The sequence below is a fragment of the Schistosoma mansoni genome, chromosome W (assembly GCF_000237925.1).
Source record: "Schistosoma mansoni strain Puerto Rico chromosome W, complete genome".
NCBI classification, from domain to species: Eukaryota; Metazoa; Platyhelminthes; class Trematoda; order Strigeidida; family Schistosomatidae; genus Schistosoma; species Schistosoma mansoni.
The window spans coordinates 12,441,479-12,463,062 of record NC_031502.1 but is presented as its reverse complement, the minus strand read 5'-3'; the positions used below and the strand labels follow the sequence as shown (position 1 = coordinate 12,463,062).

The following is a 21,584-nucleotide window of genomic DNA, read 5'->3' as shown; positions in this document are numbered from 1 at the left end:
AAAAGATTTAATGGCAACTTTGTCAGGTATGTTATAGATGATCACATTATTTCGAGAGATTATTCGTTTAGTAGCTTCACTAGCGATAAAATCGACAACAGATTCTACTTTGATCCTGTCTTCAAGTTCTGGAGGAACTAAATCCTTTGACAATAGCAGTTTAGGGATGACAGTGTCTTCAGTTCTTGCTTAAGATCATCATGCTTTAATAAAGAACCCACAAGTGACTCCACATTATAACGCATATTGATTTAAATGTTATTAGCGAGTTATAAACTAAGATTTAACGATATATAAGCACTTTATAAAAAATACTGTGTAATCGTAACGCAAACTTCAAACGTCTCAACTGAACTTGCGGAATGTTCCAAAGAAATAACTATGGTATGTGTGAAAGCACCGTTTTGTTGTGAGAAGTGGAAATGTACCCCAATTCAGGATGACATCGGTTAGGGAAACACCAGACGACTGTTTTAATCCAGTTTGCAATACTACAATAATGTGCATCCATTTATTCAACCAGGTCTTAGAATGAACACAGTATTATTCAGTCAGAGAGTAGGAATCAACATTATATAATGGCCGTGATATACTGCTGATGTCAAGTGAAGCTTGTGAATCAGTATGATAACTGTTCCAGAATTGGAATGAATCTATAAAACTCCAAACTCTGTTTTACTCAATAATGCTGGTTGGTTACGTACTTCAAAAGGCATTAGCGTAGTGTTATCCAAGTGTGGTTGTGGTATGAATTTGTAGTCTTTCAGAAACCTAGAGATCTGCGTAATTTATTTTCACGAAAGAGTCCACAACGTTTTGGCTGCACTTAGTAATTTGGCACATACCAGCTGTGTATGATTATGGAGGTGGAAAAATCTTGAAAATGCCTCAACACCTTGATGCTAACGACTCAAACAGGTCAAAGACACAAAACTAAACATATACCTCAGTTTTGGTACTCCATTACCCTCGCCATTTCCACGTCCTTGCTAGTTTAAGTGTTAGCTTCCCCACTTCTGCACAACATGATAAAAAGTTCTAGACCAAATACCTGTTGGGTATATACAAGTTATGTATTGTTCTAAAAAGCTCTACGTCGTTATGTTCTGTTATATCGAGCTCGGATATAATCATTACTTGTGATATTATGACGAACATATTCGCCAAAATATCCACAATTGTAATGGGGTAAGTGAAAGAGATTCCCGTAAAAATACATGTACCTTCTGGATTGGAGATAAATTTACCATTACCTTATTCTTCACACCGTGTATATGAAAGATGAAAGGGGTTTTTCTATTGTTCCGGTGAACAAGTCAACATGCACGAGAATAAATATTTTTAATTCATAGTGCAATATGATAATAAGTTGCCATATGAACATAAAAAACATGGTTAGAATAGGAACTTAAATTTTATTTTATGTACAACTTTGTTACAAATATTTATTATCATTGATTAAATCGAGCTACCTTTTGGTAGGTCCACAACTTTTGCCACGACGTGTTCTTACACTGGCTGATAAATTTAGTCTGGCTTTACGTTTGTTTGGACACTTGAATGATTCATCAGCAATATCTGAAACTGTCGAAGCATTTGAAACTAAACCATTACATTTGGAGTGGAGGAAATTGTGCAGTTTAACAGCAGATTCACTGGGAATTAACAATTTAAACAAATAGATCAAGTTGGAACTGGACAGTAGCATAAATAAACTATCACTAAAACGGACAATGCTCTGAAACTAATGTCGATTGACAGCTCAAAATAAATTGAGTAGACATCATTAAAACAAAACATCGTGAGGATTCAAAATCATAATTAATCGAATCAACAATTATAATCATCTCTATAAAGTTGCACTGATGAAATCAATCACAATGTAATAATTCTACGTAAACTATTTCTGCCACAAGTGAAAATCAAAGGTTATTTAGCATGATATGACCGATTGAATTCTGATATGATAATTATTACGTATTTCCACTGACAGTATACAAATCAACAATAAATATGACTGCTGCTACTCACAGAACCATATACCGAAATGAGAATGAATTAAAGCCAGAGGAGAAATATTCCTACCTCACTGACCAAAGTATCTGGAATGTTGATTTCCACCCTAAGTGTTTCCTATCAGAATAAAACAATATTTAGTTAGTCTAACAGAAAATCTTGGAATGTATTACAGGATATCACTCGTTTGATTTTGAAGATATCAACATCTACGGTAAAATCCAGTCATACAAGGGGTAATCCATTTAGAGTAGGACTAAAGTCTAATTTGTAAAAGAAACAAATTTGTTGGACAATAAAAAAGAGTTTTTTGACATCCAACATCAACTGCTTAGAGCAGAGCCTGGATACGAAATATTCCATATATCTGCCGGTCTTAAATACGCAGATGACAAACTCAGTCTTAAATTTGCGAACACCTCTTAATATACATCAGATTCATCTAGCATCTTCGCAGTTAAAAATTTGACATCTTAAGTGGTTAATGCTGGAAATTTGTTATGCTTGAACATTAAAGCTATCGTTTTGCTGAGAAATGTAGTTTATCATTAGTTACAATCACAAGATTGAAAATTTCAGACACAGTTCTTATTCGTTGTGATTGAATTCCTGGCTACTAAAATTCTTACTTGGTGGTCTTGTAACTTCACGATAGTTACTGATCTTCATAAGTCCGTACTGAATATAAAGAAGAATGAGGTAAAATATATTTAGAGAATGTACATACAAGTGATGGGCGATTATCATAGAGTAGAGTTATCGAAAGCTATGAAGCTGATCTGATAGAAGAAGAAAACCTTTACGAATCATGAGGTAATTATCCATATGAAATATTGTAACAACTAATTTAACCGTATTATTCTGCATTGTATGGTCGGAAATCGGCTATTTACTCAGTGATATACAGATTCTGAAGTAGCTTATAGTACTGGAATTCTTAAGACAGAGGATATATTGCCAGTGTATTTTTAAGAATCATTCCATTACAGCTCAGTGAAGTTATTATCACGCTCATCTTTAAAGATAACCATAGTATACATATATCAATTGATACGATACATAGTGGAGAATAGTTTGTTAGGATATTATTTGTTACTACATTCTAATTTCCTACATAAGATACTAGATATTGTGAAACTATGATGACTTAAAGAGATGTCGGATACTATTTAAGGTCATACAAACCACTGTTTACACTAGCCCTAACTTGTTTTGTACGGACATCAGAACTCTGAAAACACATTAATTCTGCTGAATGTACCTTGTATAACGTTATCTTTTTCTGATTATTTCCACCACATTTTTATGTCTTCGTTAAATTTAAATCCTCATAATGTTATATACTAGTTGAGATGTATTTTGATGACGATGATACACCACTTTTGATAAAATTGATTTGAAATTTATTATAACGGAACAAATATTGCAGAAATTGGGACTGGTTTTACAAATTTTTATTTATAGTTTCGTTATATGGTTACTAAGCAACTGGATTGCTATGTATACCTATTTTACTTACTATAAGCTTTCAGTTAGCGTATTAATTACTCTTTTACGATTTCATATTTCTAATTTGTTGCCAATTTACTACGTACAGTCTCCCCTATTCATAGCCACTTTTGACTTATGTACAGTTGTTATTCTTTATTTTATGGTGTGATGAGGTGTGGTATGTTTGTATCTAGATCATGTCTGTTTAAAATACAGATATAGTGGAGGCTTGCTACTATTTCTAGATTCAAGGCGGGGTGTGGAGAGGGGCTCGCAAATAATAGAGCAGTGGGGACTGTGGGCCCAAGGTCAATAGCGCTAGTCGGGCATGTAATTGGTCAGTTAAGGGGCACTAGGATATCGAGGTAATAGTAGACACTAGACTAGATTGGGATTAGAATTTTGATTGGTGACTTAACACATGGCACTACTCGGAGGGCCACACGGGACAACAAAATTCAAGCAATGAGTGGATCTTCGTGTGTTAAAAATATTTTGAAAAAGTGGAAAGTCAAAAACAGAAAACAAGCATACCTGTTATCCAAAATTTCTGTTAACCTTTCTATACTGCAGTTAACCAAATCGTATAACGAAGAAACATGACTCATTATGCGCCGATAATTTTTCCATGATATGCCTGGTAATTTTAATAGCATGTCAACAGCCTCAACATTATGATCCTCTAAATGATCACCATCCTGAAATGATAAAGGAATGTGATGTGAACAGAGAAATAAGAAGCCATGACAAAAAACAGAAGCTATTTTTGAGGACGTTATTTTACTTAATTCAAAGCTTGTAAAACATTAACGTTCAGTTTTGTCCCTAGTTTAGTCCACAGACCATAAGCTTTCGTTTGATGTATGATCCACTGCCAAAGCCTTTTCTGTTCCAAAGCTACCGTAACTTAAACGTAATCTTTTTTACTTTATTTTCTACCCTAATCCCCAGTTTTGGATGTAATCGTATTTTCCTGTTTGTGCGTTGTGGTCATGTTAGTCATCTATTTATTCATGTATCTTTTTACACAAATCTGGAAATTGGGAACCAGATCGGATTTGGGAATAAATCGAGAGTTGACTCGTATTCTCTCTCGCGTGCACTTGTCAACCAATCAGATGATAGAATAGTTTTATCTCTACCCAAGGCTGTTAGTCTCACTTTGAACTCATGCGATTCTAGCCTCAAGATTGAACCAGTCAGCCTATCGTGTCAAAGCCTTAGTATAGATTTAGACAAGTTGTCTCCCGCATATTAGTCGGCAGACAGATCAATGAGGTAACAAACATAGATGCGATAAAAACATACTAGACACTAATAATTGCTACAAAAAACAATGTTTAGCGTTACGAGTCTAAATTTCAGAAGTATATCATAAGCATCAGTAACTCTGGAAAAAATCTCATACCTGAGGAAGTTTTTCAGCACTTGGTTCTGGCCGACCAAGTTTGATCTCTGCAAACAATTCTGCAGTACAATAGGGAGTCATGCTCCAAAATATTCGTAAATTAGGGAAGTGAATAGTGAGCAAAACAAGTTTAGCTAAAAGATGATGGGAATTAAACTCTGAACTAGGGTTAATTGCATGTCGCCCAGTGTACAAGGTAAAACCAACTGCTTCACTTCCATGAAATCCTCTTTTGCTCCCATGATTTAAACTAGAAACTATGTTAGAACGGAAAAGAATGTAAAAAGTGGTTGGGTGTTGATAAAAATATAAGAATAATATAGGTTCAACCAAGTACTTACAGTGAACGGGTTGTAAGTCGCATATTTTTATGACGGTTAACGACACAAACCAGTTCGTCATTTCAAAGTGGTGGATCTGAATTTCTTAGATAACACAATTTGTGATTATCATAATACATAGTAGCATGTAAGACGCATTGCGGTTTGTTATATTATACAATCAGTTTATATCCAGGTTACAGATTGCAAACACGATTCATGTACAGAAGTTGAAGAAGTTGGGTAGTTCTTACCAGATGCCATACAATTTACATATATTCAAAAACATATACAGGAATAACTACGAGTCAAAATGCTGAGTTTAAGGAGCATGTTTAGAGATGGAAAAAAGATTGTTACCAATGAAATCGCCAAACATTGGAAAGATCCAGGGTATCAAATAGACAGCTCTCAATTGCTCAGAATGATATGTAACTATAAAACACTGATTCTGTCCATGTTTTCAGAAGCCCACTAATAATTTGACATTCGTAAGTCAAAAGATAAAACGACTACTCACTAATTATATAGGATTATTGTATGGGGATGATGAAATAAAGAACCCAAAGTGTTGGCCCTGTGATTGAATTTTGACTAACCAATTCAGTACTTAGCCCTAACAAACAAATCCAGTTGATACTATCAACTGAAAATATTGACTTTAGCATAGTGGAGTTGGACTCCCCCGAATAAACTTTAGTCTGTGTAACCAGGTGATACAACAGGTTCTCATATAATAAGCGTAATACATGATCGAGCCGGTAAACACGTACTCAGTTATTCCTCTTTATTATTATTAAAATAGCTATAAACAAATAATGATTACCTTTATTAGGTATAGAAAATTCAATAAGAAGAACTGGACTTGCATAATGACGTGACATTGCAGTAGCTTGATGATATAGTCGTCCAGAGTTAAGAGAACCAATGAGATCACTAACAGATTTTCTTTCAACACATAAATGCGGAGCAAGAATATAATCTGCAATACTTAAAGTCATAGGTTCTACCTATATATAAGCAAACAATTAGGATTAATTAATTTATTTCATTCACAAAGAACAAATTATGTATGAACAGAAATTACAGTTAAATCGATGAATATTAGTGTCCAAACTGATACTTCATGATAGTTCTAGCTTAATGATGAACAATCATCTCATAGAAAACATTTCTTGGAAATAAAATAAACAATTCGACTGCATTTGGAATCAAATTTTGTAAAATAATAAAAATTGCTAACTACAAAGATTATGAGAAAATCATAAGACACTTTCAAAATTGTTTTTAACGACTGGTTACATGTTTAACGAAAGCTCAATTCCTATTTATTATAAAACACACCACAAAGTTTGTCTACAAAATAATTTCCTGAGTCCACGAAATTTAAATATTTTTGATGCCTTCTTACTTTTCATAGATAATAAGCTCAGACGAAAAAATCCATACAAAGAATTCTATATCTTAGAAAATTGGTACTTAGAGGTTATGTGTATATCGTTATCGTTTTATCTTTTATGATCTTTCACGGTGACCGACGAATTATGTGAAACTGATCGTATATAACGGAGTGAAACTATTAACTATTGGAAATTGAGTAACATAAAACTTTCATTCCTGATTTTATTAATGAATAGCCAGTTTCTTCGCCAATCGCATTCTAAAACTTTCAGTGAATATTTCATACTGAGTTACATATCTAAACTTCTACGTCAATCAGAAGTTAACAACTCTGAATTCGTAAATATTTAGCTGTAAGCTTACACCTTTGATATCTGAATACTCCAATATTCAGTGATGACGATTTACTAATGTGAGCTATTAAAAACCTGAGCTAGTGATGGTGACTTTTATAACACTAGAACATTTACTATCACAGACAAAAACTTAGTAAGCAATACGAGTTAATCACTCAAATGATGAGCTGTAAGTATTCTTTACCACTTTACATCCTGTTTAAGTAAAAGAGCTATCCAATATTATTGAAAGAACTACACGTGAAAATAAAGTGTATAAGGTAGATTTCTTACTTTTAATCCTTTTCTGTGTAAGAGTGCTGGTAGCTCACTACGAAATTCACGCATATCTACGATTACACGAGACACGGCTTGATTATCATCTGGGTTCAATTTTCCATATGGTATTGTTGTATCTTTTGGTATAACAATAGTACTGCTTAGCTGAATAAGAGATTCAAATGCTTCTTTTTCCTTTGGAAGAGAAAACACATTATACATACGGTTTATTTTCCTGTTGTTCAATAATTCAGGTAACGATTTCGATGCACATAAAAAAGAGGTCTGAAATAAGCAATTAATGAGTACGGAATAGAATGCGAAAGACAGTTGATCATAATAAATTGACCGTCGAGTTACAAAAATCCGACTAACATCGTTTTCCAAGAAAACAAACCAAGCTGAACACATTGTGGTAAAAGACACTCTAAAGAATATTACTCGAAATTCGAAAATAAGTTGGTTTAGTTGAAATTATATGATATTTCTGGTTGCTGCCTATTTAAAATGCGACGGAACAGCATTAAATAGACAACCTGGTGGAAAGGTTAGAATAGGAAAAATTGGAAAGACGACCGCCCCCAAATGTCCTGGTATGGCCGAGAGTGGGGAGAGTCTGCTCTCCCTCTCGAAATGCTCTCACACGGTCACGCGTATACAGCCTGTCATGGAAGTCCTACTCACTGCCTTCTCGTGGCGGGGTTGTTGTTTACGGAATTGAGAGGAAAAAAAGCGAATGTCCGGCCCTTTGACCGAGCCGGTGGACACAGTGAATCCACCTAGGGGAGTTGGAAAACCCTGATTCCAAACCAATGGTGCACAGGGGCTCCAGGATACTGAGGGAACAAAAAACTTATGAACCAATTGTTGGTCAGCGGTTACCATGGGACTGCATCTTCTTACGATGCTCTACTGCCTTGTGGATTGGACGTTTAGGTCAAAGGTTCGGGTTGTGGCTCCCTAAGAAAACCACCTGCTTCGGTCTGGGCACCCGGGCAGTATCACAGTCCTCACACAATTAAATGAAATGACTTTTTTTTGTGTGGAGCATATATATATGGTGCCCCTTTGTACCAATTTTTATGTGCTTAAATAAATAAACAAATACATAGAAAGACTACCTTGAACGCTATAGTTCCAACATTAAGATGCGTCGGAAACCTAAATGTTGACATAACAGCAGTGTTCGAAATGTGTGTCTGCCATAACAGACCGTGAGAAAAAGTACGGATAAAAAGCTTTAATTATCACTCAACATAAATATATGTATGACAGTGGGTGAGAAATGCAGTTAGTCAGGTTAACAGATAATAGAAGTGACACCACTGATGATTTACCAAGGAACCTTCAGACATTTCAATCCTCACTTTTTGGTTAGAGGGATATATACTATGAAATACACTAAGGTAAATTGTTTCGGATGTGTTAAAAAAACTAGTTAATTTACTAGTGATATTATTCTTTTTTACACTGATCTACTTTACCATAATATTTCTTATCTATAATATTTACACAACCATTTGTGACTATGTTGGTTATTTTTGTCGAGATATTACAAAATTTATAATGAAGACATCCCCACTAGTTACTGTTATGGCTCGTAGGTTGAACGCTTTATTCGGATCCTAGCTATTCGGATAACCCCAGGCTAGCACTACTCAGCGACTTGAAAGACCAGAGAGAAGACACGAGTATCAGAGAAGCACTTTACTACAAGGTTCATTATGTACAGAAAAAACAGGGGTTTTATAGTAATTAAAAGACCTTGAGATTCCATAGTAGCAGTATGTTTAACAGCCAATCAGGACCTTGTTATTTTAGTAGCATAGCTTCTAACTAATCGCTGATTGGTTGGGCTCTTTATGAGCCTCTCTGGAGGCTCTGATAGAGTTTATTGTAAGCCGACCCAACAGTTACCGTGAACAGTAAATCAAAGTTCTCTTAGTTCGAGGGTTTCGACTACATTCCTGTTCAACGTTATTTCTCAGGTCACCCATTCATTTGTTATACAAAAGGAACAAAGTAGGAAATCTTAAATTTACGTGTTAATCTCTGCAGCTTCACACCTAGTTATGCTACACAGTCGAGTCTGTAAAGAAGAATTGTTTGGTATTACATGTTTTTACCTAAAATGAAGCCACGCTGTATATTTTAAAAATTCACTTCACTATGAAGGGTAATTACTGATATTTTGCACGGCTAAGTTATAAAAATGATAAACTTCAGAGAAAAATAAATAAGCTGAAAATCAACGTACTTTACGTAAACTTGTTAAATATCGTTGTTCTTCAACGGAATTTTCATACAGTACAAAATATATTTTTAATGAAGGTAAAGAATTATTACGCTCTCCGATGTTACTTGAAGATTCATTTTTCGAGAAACGTTGAATTAGAAGACGTGCATTGTACACTTCTAATTCTCTGACCCATGATACATTGGGCTCATATAATATCACATAATTAGGTTGAAGAACATCTAAAACATATGATAATCGATAACCATATTGTTGTATAAATAAATTCGATACATCTGGGTGATCTTTTGTTGACCCATAAAACTGACTATTTTCATCACCTGAAAATGTTGGTGCTACACGTATAATAATTCTAAGTGAATTAGACATCTTTATATTGGATGAAATTAATAAACTAGGATGAATGCTAACTTCATGACATCCTAAAGGCAAACGATTATCATTGTTAGTGATTTTTTCAGTATTTTCCATTGTACAATTTTCCTCTGATGAAGATGAACTGTCATTATCTTCAAATAATTCATCAAATTGATATTTTTTGCAAATTTGTGTAAGATTAGTTACGGATGATTCTCCAGAACATTTTGTATTCATTAATTCGAGAGACTATTTTTAAGGTTATTTTTTTAAAAAAAAAACCAAAAGAGAAATCCAGTGGACAAGAAAATTAGAATGATAATTTGGAGGGAAATAAAACTACCAAAAAACAAAATACTAACACTTGTATATATTAACCAAATAAATATATGGTAAGCAGAGATGGATAGTGGCTAGCAGTGGAATCCAGGACGCGCGTTTCGTCCTATTTGGGACTCGTCAGCTGGATGTACCTGCATCTCAGAGTTGATGTTCACTCTGGGACTCGAACCCAGTACCCTCGCTTCAAACGCCATCGCGTTATCCACTCGGCCACTGAGTCCTGATAGCCACTTGCTTGTGCGATGGGGTGAAGTTTAAATTCATTTAGTGTTGTTTGTTTGAATCTTCCCATCGATGTGTTTAGGACTGCAACTGGTCAGTCTCTAATTGGCATATGTGCATACCGTGCGTATTGCCTCGATATAGCCTTAATTCACAAGAATGGTAAGCAGAGATGGATAGTGGCTAGCAGTGGAATCCAGGACGCGCGTTTCGTCCTATTTGGAACTCGTCAGCTGGATGTACCGATCAATTCTAGACCACCATTGATCGGTTCGTGATTTCAGCGAAATATATATTTGGTATATAATTACCGTTCAAACATTAAAATTAAAACACGAACTTCAACGAAGGGATCTCTTTTCAACGAATTTATTATCAAGATGTACAATCGTATATATATGAAAATGTTTTATTAAAGTACTAATTCTGTGAGAAAATGTGAACACTAATAACCAAGATTATAATAAGATGAATAAAATGAATAAAATGTTTTGGTTATAATAATTAAAGGTCATTAAAGGTCATAGAGGTGTAAAAATAAATAATATGATATGATGAGTATTCATGAATAAAACAATGAGAATAAGTAAAGGGGAGACAGAGTAATAAAAATAATAATAATAATAATAATAAAAGAATGATAATAATAATAATATTAAGGCCATGGTAACGATAATGATAAGACGTACTTCTTTTGTACGCATAGTTCTGGTTTGAGCTCATGGATGGTAAGAGCTTCGGCTATTTTTAAGAGTTTGATACGAAGAAATCTGGGTAGATTTGAATGAATCATATAAACAACCTTAAAATCAGACTGTGGATCTGTGGAATGATTACAGTCGATTAGGTGTTCATGTATAGAGCTCTTAATTGCTTTCTTTTCACCCTTGTAGAACCAAACTGGGATATGTTCTCGTATCCGAGTTGAAAGCGAGCGCTGGCTACGGCAGATGTATCTTGCTCCACAAGAGCAGGTGAACTGGTAGATGCACATAGAGGCGACCAAACGCGGAAGCTTATCTTTTATGGATACACAAAATAAGTTCTTACTCGTGAAGGTTATTTGCAGTTTAGCAGCATTAAATGTCCTTTTGATCGTTGTTGTTAAACGATTTTTAATTACGTCTGATGTCCGATCACCTTTAAATTCCAGACTTATATAAAGGTTTTTCTTCGGGACGGAATAACTAGGTTTCCTGTCGACGCTACTTCTATTCATATTCTTCTCTATGAACCGGTCTGGGTAGCCGTTTTTCATCAAGGTTTTCTTAAGGAACACGAGTTCTTCGTTAATACATTCCGTACTACATATCCGTATTTATTTTTACACTTCTACGACCTTTAATTATTATAACCAAAACATTTTATTCATTTTATTCATCTTATTATAATCTTGGTTATTAGTGTTCACATTTCCTCACGGAATTAGTACTTTAATAAAACATTTTCATATATATACGATTGTACATCTTGATAATAAATTCGTTGAAAAGAGATCCCTTCGTTGAACTTCGTGTTTTAATTTTAATGTTTGAACGGTAATTATATACCAAATATATATTTCGCTGAAATCACGAACCGATCAATGGTGGTCTAGAATTGATCGGTTCATGATTTCAATGGAACTCAACAATCTCCACAATTCTATACTGAAAATTAACATTTGGTAAACATTAAATCTCACAGAAACATTATCACGGATGATTCATTTGTATTGGTTGTTTGAATCTTCCTATTGATGTTTAGGACTGCAATTGATCAGTGGTCACTTTTGGGGATATGTGTATCCTATGCGGATTGCCTCAATATTACTTTAAGTTACAAGAATTATCAGCGGAGATGGATATTGGTTAGCAGTGGAATCCGAGACGTGTATTTCATCTTAAGTGGATAACGCGATGGCGTTTGAAGAGAACGACACTACATTTAAGTTCAGGAGTGAACATCAACTTTGGGATCCAGGTACATCTGGCTGACGAGTCTTAAGTAGGACGAAACGCGCGTCCTGAATTCCACTACTAGCCACAATCTATCTGTTTATTATTACAGTTGGTTTGTTGAGATTAGTTTAATTTGAAGATAGTTTTTAATACTTATGAACTGTTGAAAACTAAGGACTGTTGTACGAGTGTATCGTTTTCATTTGGAATTCTTCAGAAACGCATACGCACATCCTCATATGTGAAAAAACTTAGATACTAATTAGTCCGTGATGAAAACTACTTTCCAATTAGACGACTCATCACCAAACATCTATCAAATAACAATCATGTACTTACTAGTGAACAGCCTTGAGACAGATTTTTAAAACCACAGTAAGAAACTGTAGCCTATAAACTTACAAAGTTTAAAGTGCGACAATAAGATGGTCGCGTAACATTGAAAAATAGCTGAAATCAAGATGTGGGTAAGATGATTTCCACATAAAGTGTTCGCTGCTTGGCTTCAGGTCCCAAGATTAAACTCCATCCGGAGGCGTCAATGAGCGCAACTGAGGAGCCCTAAACTAGTTCATAATAGCCATCCAGTATTCCTTAGTTTTCAGTGATTTTCTAGTTGATATTCACCTAATATCTTTAAACCATCATGATATTTTTGATAGTGGCTAGCGATCGATTGAACTTCCAAATGTGCATCTATTTTAGCGATGTTTGTATGTTTCGAAGGTGGTTTGAACACCAATATTCTTTCATTATATATGATCCGAATCAATCGGTGTCACGGAACTCCAAACTAACTTATTCGTAAACAGAATTTATTGTTTACTGTTAACTGAATCTTACTCCGTAATACACCCTACTTGAAACTATATATTAATTATTCGTAAGGCATATCAGCAATCATAGTGGTAGGTGGCGATAAATGAACAATCGAAATACTTGGCTTTCTCTCGCTCATTTCCAACCATCTAGCAAACTAAGTAGGAGGAATAACATATACATATACATGAAACAAGTATTGATGATGTTGTCCAGAACGACAATGGAAGCTGCACAATTGAACTATCTAGCTCAGAGAAATCAACAACACTGAAAGCTAATCAAAACTGTGTCACTAAATGAAAATGAGAATTCAGAGAAAATTTTCTTTTCGATGAAATCATTTACTTGAGCTGTTCATTCAAAGGGAGACCGAATCAAAAACATGTGGACTCACGAGGTTTCGGGGATGCACCAATTCAAGCTCGAACTCTGAATGTAAAACGATGCGTCCAACCTCTTACACTTCCTTGGCCATAATTCTCTTCTGAAGTATGTTTTGGTCTTGTTTTGTTTTTATTATTGTTTTGTAATTTTAAACTGTGATCAGTTGTAATCGTCCTTTAAAAATTTTTTAATGATTATTATTCAATTGTTATTATGATTTTTGTTTTTCATTCTTCTTCATACTTGTGAAATGGAGAATTATCGTTCATAACTCTGACCTGTAAATTATGCTCATTCTCCTATCTTTCTCTAAACCACTGGTTATTATGCAACCTCACTTGATACATGAGGTCTTGAATCACTTTATGATGAAATCTTTTTTATCTTTCTACGAACATATATTCACCGGACAACTTTAAATACGAATGTACAGCTTAAGTAACTTATTTCGTCGAATTATCACTGGTTTCTCTTTATTTTTATTCAACAACAAAATCATTTAACTGAGATGCAAACGTCAATCATTCCATATATATACATAATTTGTTACATACTGTATACATTACCTTCTGTATTATTTTATGTGCCTGTAATTCAGGTAGATCTGAAGTTTGAACAAGAAACTTCTTGATTGATTGTATTCCACGTTGTAAATAACGTTCCAGATACCTTGCTGTATTTTCGCGACTGACAAGAATTAATATGGTGCTATTTGATGTTTGATCAGTTGTGTTGGTATAGATTTCTTTTAGTAGTTCAGAAAGTGCTTTCCATTTTGGACTAATCTCAACATTTAATAATTCTATAAAAGTATAAATCGAGAAGAAAAAATTACAAAATAATAAATTCCATGATAATTTTTATTGAGAAAAAAAACAAGTGATTATTTCACTTAATTTGAGTGAACTACGAATTCATAGCTCCTATATGGAATGCAAAATAAAAACGGATGAATTACTGAAAAGTTATCGCAAAACTAGAGCTTTTTAGTTGAAATATCACAGTCGTTAAAATAATTTGAAATCAACTAACTGCGATATCGACAACTACTATCAGTTTTAGATACTTAGATGATAATTATTTATGAAGATAGAAGAAAACTAGAAATTTGAAAACAAATGGGGGGTTACAGAAAACGGCGTTTTAAAGATATCAACAAGATATTAACTTTTTTTATCCCATAGGTTTTCTGAATCGAATCGAATGGTAATACTTTATTTTAATACAACATTTCAAGGTGAAATCACATTCAAACCGTGTTATATTGCTGAAGTGAACGTGCACTTACATGGTCTGGACTGGATTAGTAAGTTTGTAATATATTTGTAGTTATTAAATAAGATAAACTTTAATGGTAGACTGACCAAAACAAATTATAGAGTTTCCTGAAGTATTTAGAGATGACTTAAGCTGGTGAACAAGAACCCAAACCACTTTACAGCTAGAAGCCGGTACGGTACCTGTGTTTCATTCGAAGCAGTCATTACCTTATCCATTACTTTCTGTAGCTAATCAAAAGACTAAACTCACATAATCTGTTTGGGTGTGGTAGCAAAAGAGTGACCACTTTGATTTATTTATTTAAAATACATAAATACCAGTGCAAATCGGCACCAAAATGAATGAGACCCATACGGATAAGAAGATTAGATTATCGTCAGTGTCCGAACATACTTTGCGGAACCTTAGAGAAATAATCCGATAGAGACCAAGTAAGTTTACCTTCACGTCAACAATATAACATAATCTAGAAGTAGTTTCCGATTGATATGTAGCATCACAATTTAGTATTATCTTGAGGTTCAAATACCCCATCGCGCTTTCATAACCCGATGCGTTTCGTAGAATGTTGCTCAGCTCACAGTCCGGTCGACACTATCATGATGGATGATATAATGTCTATTTGATAGTGAGTAATATATCCACTAGCTGCTAGCGGTAAATTTACCCTCCCAGAGCATTCTTGAATCAATGTCAGGCTTGGATTGCGGGGCGGTGCTGCGATGTTATTCGAAGTAATCATTTCTGTGTCCGAGTTCGCTGTATTATTGATTGCAATGTTGACATGTTAATGGAGGCTGTTTCTTGTTGTTGGTTCGGGAGGGCTGGCTAGATGAATGATTTGAAGCCGAAACTATATGTACTGAATTGAGTTTTCCTGGGTTCTGGAAGATTTCTTCGTCATTTTTAAAGTTTATAGGTCGTTGGCATACTTCGGTAACTGTGCAGTGTCATCTAGGAGTCTTATTCAATCTTACTCAATAGATGTGTGTCAATATCCGCATCTTTAGAGTATTGGAGTTCACGGACAAAATTAGGCAATCAGATTAGTCATCCATACAAGATAGTAATTTAGAGCACTCACTTTATAGATTAGCAATCCCTGCATACGTAACGACGTCAATAGTTCTTCGCTCTGTATTGTATGGATTAATACCATGTCTTAAATAGTGAACACTGGTCACAAACATTTGGAATAATGTCTTTAGAATTGCGACCACGCAGTTGGTATGGTAATATAAAATATGAGTACTTTCCTGTTAATTGATACCCGGTGTTAGCAGGACATAGACTGGATTAAAGCATGTTCCATGCACGATTGTGTTGCTACACGCTGATTGGCTAATTCTTATCCAATCAGCGCTAGCAGATAATTGGAGAACACTGTAGAATCTTTTCATGAGAAAACTATAAATATGCTGACGTTTTCCATATTGTGCCCCTTACTTCCATCTATCCTTGTTATTCGGAATATAATTTCTTTCCTGTTCAACAGTGTTCTGATTTGGGGACTTATCGAGTGAACTGGTGTCCAAGGATAATAAACAATAGGAATAGCTGGGTTGTAATAAAAGAAATTATAACACCCGATTTGCATGGAAATAGCGAAGTCTTTTGTGTAAAACAAATCTCCATAATCCTTGGATCAAGAATCAAAAACAGTATTAGCAGTAAGATCAAGGAAAAACTCCGTTATATTACAAGGAATTCATCTCGCTGGTGATGAGTTTCAGGATGCAGTAGGAAGGACTTGATGTTGTTGTACGTAACCACTCCGTTACAGCTTCCATTAGTTTCATGTACTATTGAAAAACCAACTTCACATCTAGATAAGTTGTCATTGTGTCTTAAATACCTATCGCGGATGCTATGACTCCGTTACTAGCTACGTGGATCGAAATATCAACATAATAATGAACCAAACGTAAATACTTCTTGGAGTACACTTCAATCAAGCTCGTATTAAGCTGTTGAATGGCTATTGATCAAGTTCCAAACCATTTAGAGTATGAAAGAAAAACAAAAGGTTTTTTCACCTTTAACTGATGATGAAGGGGAAAATTAGTCGGGATTAATAGAATTTTTTGCTAGTTTTTTTAGAATCAGAACCTGATTTAACCGTACGCGAGCGGTTTGAGAATTTAATAATTGTTATTGATAGAAATCAATTTATTGGCCGATTGTGGGTGAATTTTCAGGAAACGATCCATTTCACAACAATAACTTACGAAGGGAAGGCTATCTAGGCTCACTATGGAAGAATTCATTGTAGTACATCTTAAGGATACAATGTTTTCACGCGTCCACAAACATAAATTTAACTTCGGAAACCAAACAACACCCGCAAGAAGTATTCAATGACAAACTGACCGAATTATATGACGAATTTTTCGTTGCAGATATGATCCAACGGACAGAATATCTTTCAGGGTACTGAGTTTTTATCATTTAATCAAACGGTCAGCGTACATACTGTTGGCTTCCATTGGTTTATTAGTAAAATACACTGTTAGTCACGTCATAATATTTAATCACTTGTATCTTTTATTTACCTTACCTTATACATTGCTGAATAAGCGACAACGAAATTCTCAACGAATTCATTGTTTTCTATCAAATTTGTTATTCTTTCTTAACAGAAATGAAATTATAGTATTTCAATGGAATAAATAAAGGTCGTTGAGCCATGAAAAAAAATTTGAAAAACCAACTAAAAAAGATCAGTTTAGATAATATATGAAACCCTGGGATTTCCCATTAAAACTCCACACTTTAAACGCGGATAATTTAACTGCAAATTTATTGACGAATATCTCAGCTCACTGCTATTACTCCCCGAACTCTATCGGCCAGGATTATTTGAAAAGATGTTTGACACACGACTATGTAACCACATTATCAAACTAACTGAGAAAAAGCAATTTCAAAATAAAATAATTACAAATTGTTTGAATCCCAGAAAACTCCTGAATGAATATGAAAATGACTAGTTGACAAGGCATAAAATGCTATCAACAAAAGTATTTACAGTAGTTTAAAAAATGTGGGAACATACTTTTGCTGTAGTCAGCATACACACGAGACCTTGCAGACGCCAAAAGACGATCAGCTTGATCCATCAAAAACCAACTAGGACAACCTCTTGAAGCAGCCCTTCTTGAATTTATTTCACTCTTTTGGGTCACGCCCAAACTTGCTAGAGCGGCTTGACGTAAACCTTCGATATTGGTTAAAAAGTTGACAGCATCTCCTTCAATCAATAAGTGTAGTAAACGTCTCAAGCTGGCAATATCTCCGACAAGACGTCGACTAACTGAACTGAGCTGATTCCATACAGGGTCAACGTATAACGAGATCTTATTTAATTCGATAAAAAGATAGAAATGTGGGTAGTTGATATTTCGTTTAAAAAAATACTTTTTTGAGCATAGAAGTACATGTTGAAAATGGAGCTGTGACAATGAAACAACAAGACTTCTTAAACTTATTTTACCGGAAATCACATTTACTAACTGATCAACATTCGCTTCTCAGCATCACTCGACTCATGACACAAAAACTCTCTCTCATGTAATCTTACACACTGTGGTCGAATCGCAAACTTCTGGATTTACTTTCATATTTCTCATTTATTTGTCCACTGTTTGGCTTCAGCTGATATAAAGGTAATTGGCTTGGATCTTATTATCACTATGAAAAAGTCAGTTGGACTGTTAACATGTCAATTTTACAAGGTTGATAAGTAGCCTTAATCTAATAAAGAGAACTTGTGTTTCTACACTATTATTAGATCAAGCTTAGTTATTAAAATAATTTAGTTGTACATAACAATAAGCAATAATGCACTATTAGACTGAGTGTCGCAAAAAAACATTACGAATCAACGCATGCAGTAGATTCATGACCGCACAAAAAGGCGATATCACATTACCTAGAGGTCGACCTACTGGCAAATAATATTCCACCCATGTCAATCTAACAACCAGAAAATCCTCAGCTCCTTATCACTTTGGGAACACATTTCTCCCATTCATTTCAATAATTTATTAAAAACAAATATAGGATTTGTAACATAAATGAAACCAATCTGCGGCATTTTAGTCGCGACACACTTAATTCAGGTGAAACCAATTATTACTGGTTGGGTTTAAACGCTATAACTCGATATTTCAAATAAACACTAGAAATTTCACGGATAAGTGAATTATCATCATGTCATAACCACCTTATGTTTTAAACGCGATTCATCTCAAAAATACATGGAATACACCATTTTCGATATATTTCTTATAACCAAAAAATTTCTAGTAGGGTTGATCTGGACGTTTTTACATCCATAATTAAATATAACCAGTGGTTTACAATTTAGATCTAACGTAATTAACATGTTACATAAGATTCTCATTTCACCAGCCCACTTAATTCTTTTGTCAGATAATCGATAAGTATCTACTAGTTCTCTAGAGTTACTTTTGGATTTAAAAATGGTAATTTATTTCATATACCCACAAAATGTTGACTGCAGACTTTTAAAGGTATGATCATGTACAACTTACAAGACTGTCGAAATTCGGTAACAAAGCTTTTTCTAAGGTAAGATCGTCCGTATTTAATGTTGGATTTTGATCGCATAATTCTTTTAATGACGCCTTCATAAGATCAAGTATACATGACTGACAAATAATCATTTCTGAAGTCAACTTTACCTGATAAAAAAAGAATTGCGTAAGATGATTAACTAACAAATTCCTAATTATGGTAAAATAAGTATGAATACAAGATAAATTCAATTTAAAATCTCCAAAGTGTAAGTTTATCAACGACCAAACCACAAAGATAAGATCGAGATGCACATATTTATTCATTCTACAAATATAATCGCTAGTGGATATACGTTTTTATTCTGAAATGTAATAACAATAGTTATAGTATAAAAAATCATACGTGAACTTCTTCCACATCAGGTTGGCTTTCATTTAGACAGGAAACAACCTGCATATTAAATCTTGGCCAAAGAACAAGCTTTGAAATACCCAGCAGCAACATAATCCTTTCTGCATGATTGTAACCAGAAGTCAAAGACAATGAGTTATCACTGAAAGCCTTGATAAACAATTGGGGATTGCGTTCTCTGAGAAGCTGAATAACGAAACTATCTTGACATGCCTCGTGTAGCTCATGTGCCCGAAGAATTAAGACACCGGAAACCAAAGAGACAGGCATTCTTTCCATCAGTAAGTCCACAACTAATATGCGAGAACTGACAAATACCACACCACCTCGCTTGTAAATTGCCTCACGTTCCTTATTATTTACCTCAGCAGTAATTATCCCAGGAGAGTGGATTATACCATTCTTTTCCAGTATACCTGCTAGAAAACGAGCTTCTGGAATACGATAGTTCGAAACAAGCACTAAGTTGTGAGGATCTGAATGTAATCTTAGTGTGTTATAAATAATTGTATCCATTCCCAGACCATCGGCAAGCACCAACAATGAGCTCTCGTGGTGAATATCGACAAGAATAGAAGCTTCGTACTCGAGCAGTTCATACATTATTGACTAAAATAAAATAAAAATAGGTTATATATATATATATATATATATATATATATGATAAAAACCAGCGTAACCCTCATCAGTTCTAAATAGCTAGTACTTGTATTAGCATGGGATAGAAACATTGACAAGAAAACCAAAAGAATAAAAAGAATAGTGAACCTACGAGTAATAACAAACTAAGAGAGAAACGCAAAACGTATATCTTAGCAGAGAATAAGAGGCAACGAATCCACAAATATTCGATATTCACAGGAAGGAAATTGAATCCATGTCAAAAAGTGACATATAGTCTTCGACCACCTAACACCTTTTTCTAGAAAAATTTACTTGGACAGCACCTTCATTTATTACTTGGACTAATATTTATTTATCACAGAATGATTCTTTACGCTAATCTGGCCATTCTTTATTTATTCTTCAAATCTAACCACCAACACAAGTCAGAGTAGACGGTGACCCGGGATGTGAATTATTTAACCGAATAATGTAGGAAGGTACAAACATTCAAGGTTCGACCCATAGGGTGGCGGTAACCAATAGTTGGAGACCCGAAATGGCGTGCTTTGAAATCAACTGGAAGAGTGCAAACCCACCTACTTTTTGTTTGCCTCGGAAGTATGAACGTTTTAGTACTCGTTATTTAATTCCATTTTACGACCTACATTCTTCTCACATTTTTAAAATTTGTTTCACTTTGCTAACTTTCTTTGTGGCATCACAAATTGAATCTATTATTACTTGTATCGTTTTATTTTGATATATATTACCTGAAGTTATTCGTTCTAATTTTGTTTTAAACGTCGAATGGTTAGGAAAATGAGCAGACTAAATAAAACTTGGATACATTTGTTGGGCAACTCCTCCATGCATATACTTCCAACTTCTATCAATAGATCCACTTTTTGCAACAAACTGCTTAGGCGCCTTTTTATTAATTCCCAGTTTTTGGACAAAAACTTTGCCAGTGTTCATACTGATAGTCAAAGTAGGTCTTGAACTTAAAACAGGGGTTTCAATAATCTATTTCACCACAAATAATATTTATTTCGTGTGTCCCTTGTACAGTCTTATTCGTAAACCATTTATGAATAAGAATCGATATTTTTATTGAGAGTTCCACTTCACGAATTCGGAACGTTTATTGAGTGTTCCTGTATGGCCGAAACC

At 34.5% G+C, this 21,584-nt stretch overlaps 1 protein-coding gene across 1 annotated transcript; it reads right to left on the bottom strand.

Moving 5' to 3' along the window:
• Window positions 1–1,468: 1,468 nt before the first annotated feature.
• On the bottom strand, window positions 1,469–20,411 carry Smp_153770 (putative dna repair endonuclease xp-f / mei-9 / rad1; the record flags this gene model as incomplete). Its single annotated transcript, XM_018788569.1, has 10 exons — window positions 1,469–1,694; window positions 4,042–4,205; window positions 4,916–5,121; window positions 6,062–6,245; window positions 7,266–7,445; window positions 9,508–10,113; window positions 14,141–14,376; window positions 17,911–18,211; window positions 19,412–19,561; window positions 19,800–20,411. 10 exons carry the CDS (start codon window positions 20,409–20,411, stop codon window positions 1,469–1,471), a joined length of 2,865 nt encoding a protein of 954 aa, XP_018654098.1.
• Between the last annotated feature and the right edge of the window lie 1,173 nt (window positions 20,412–21,584).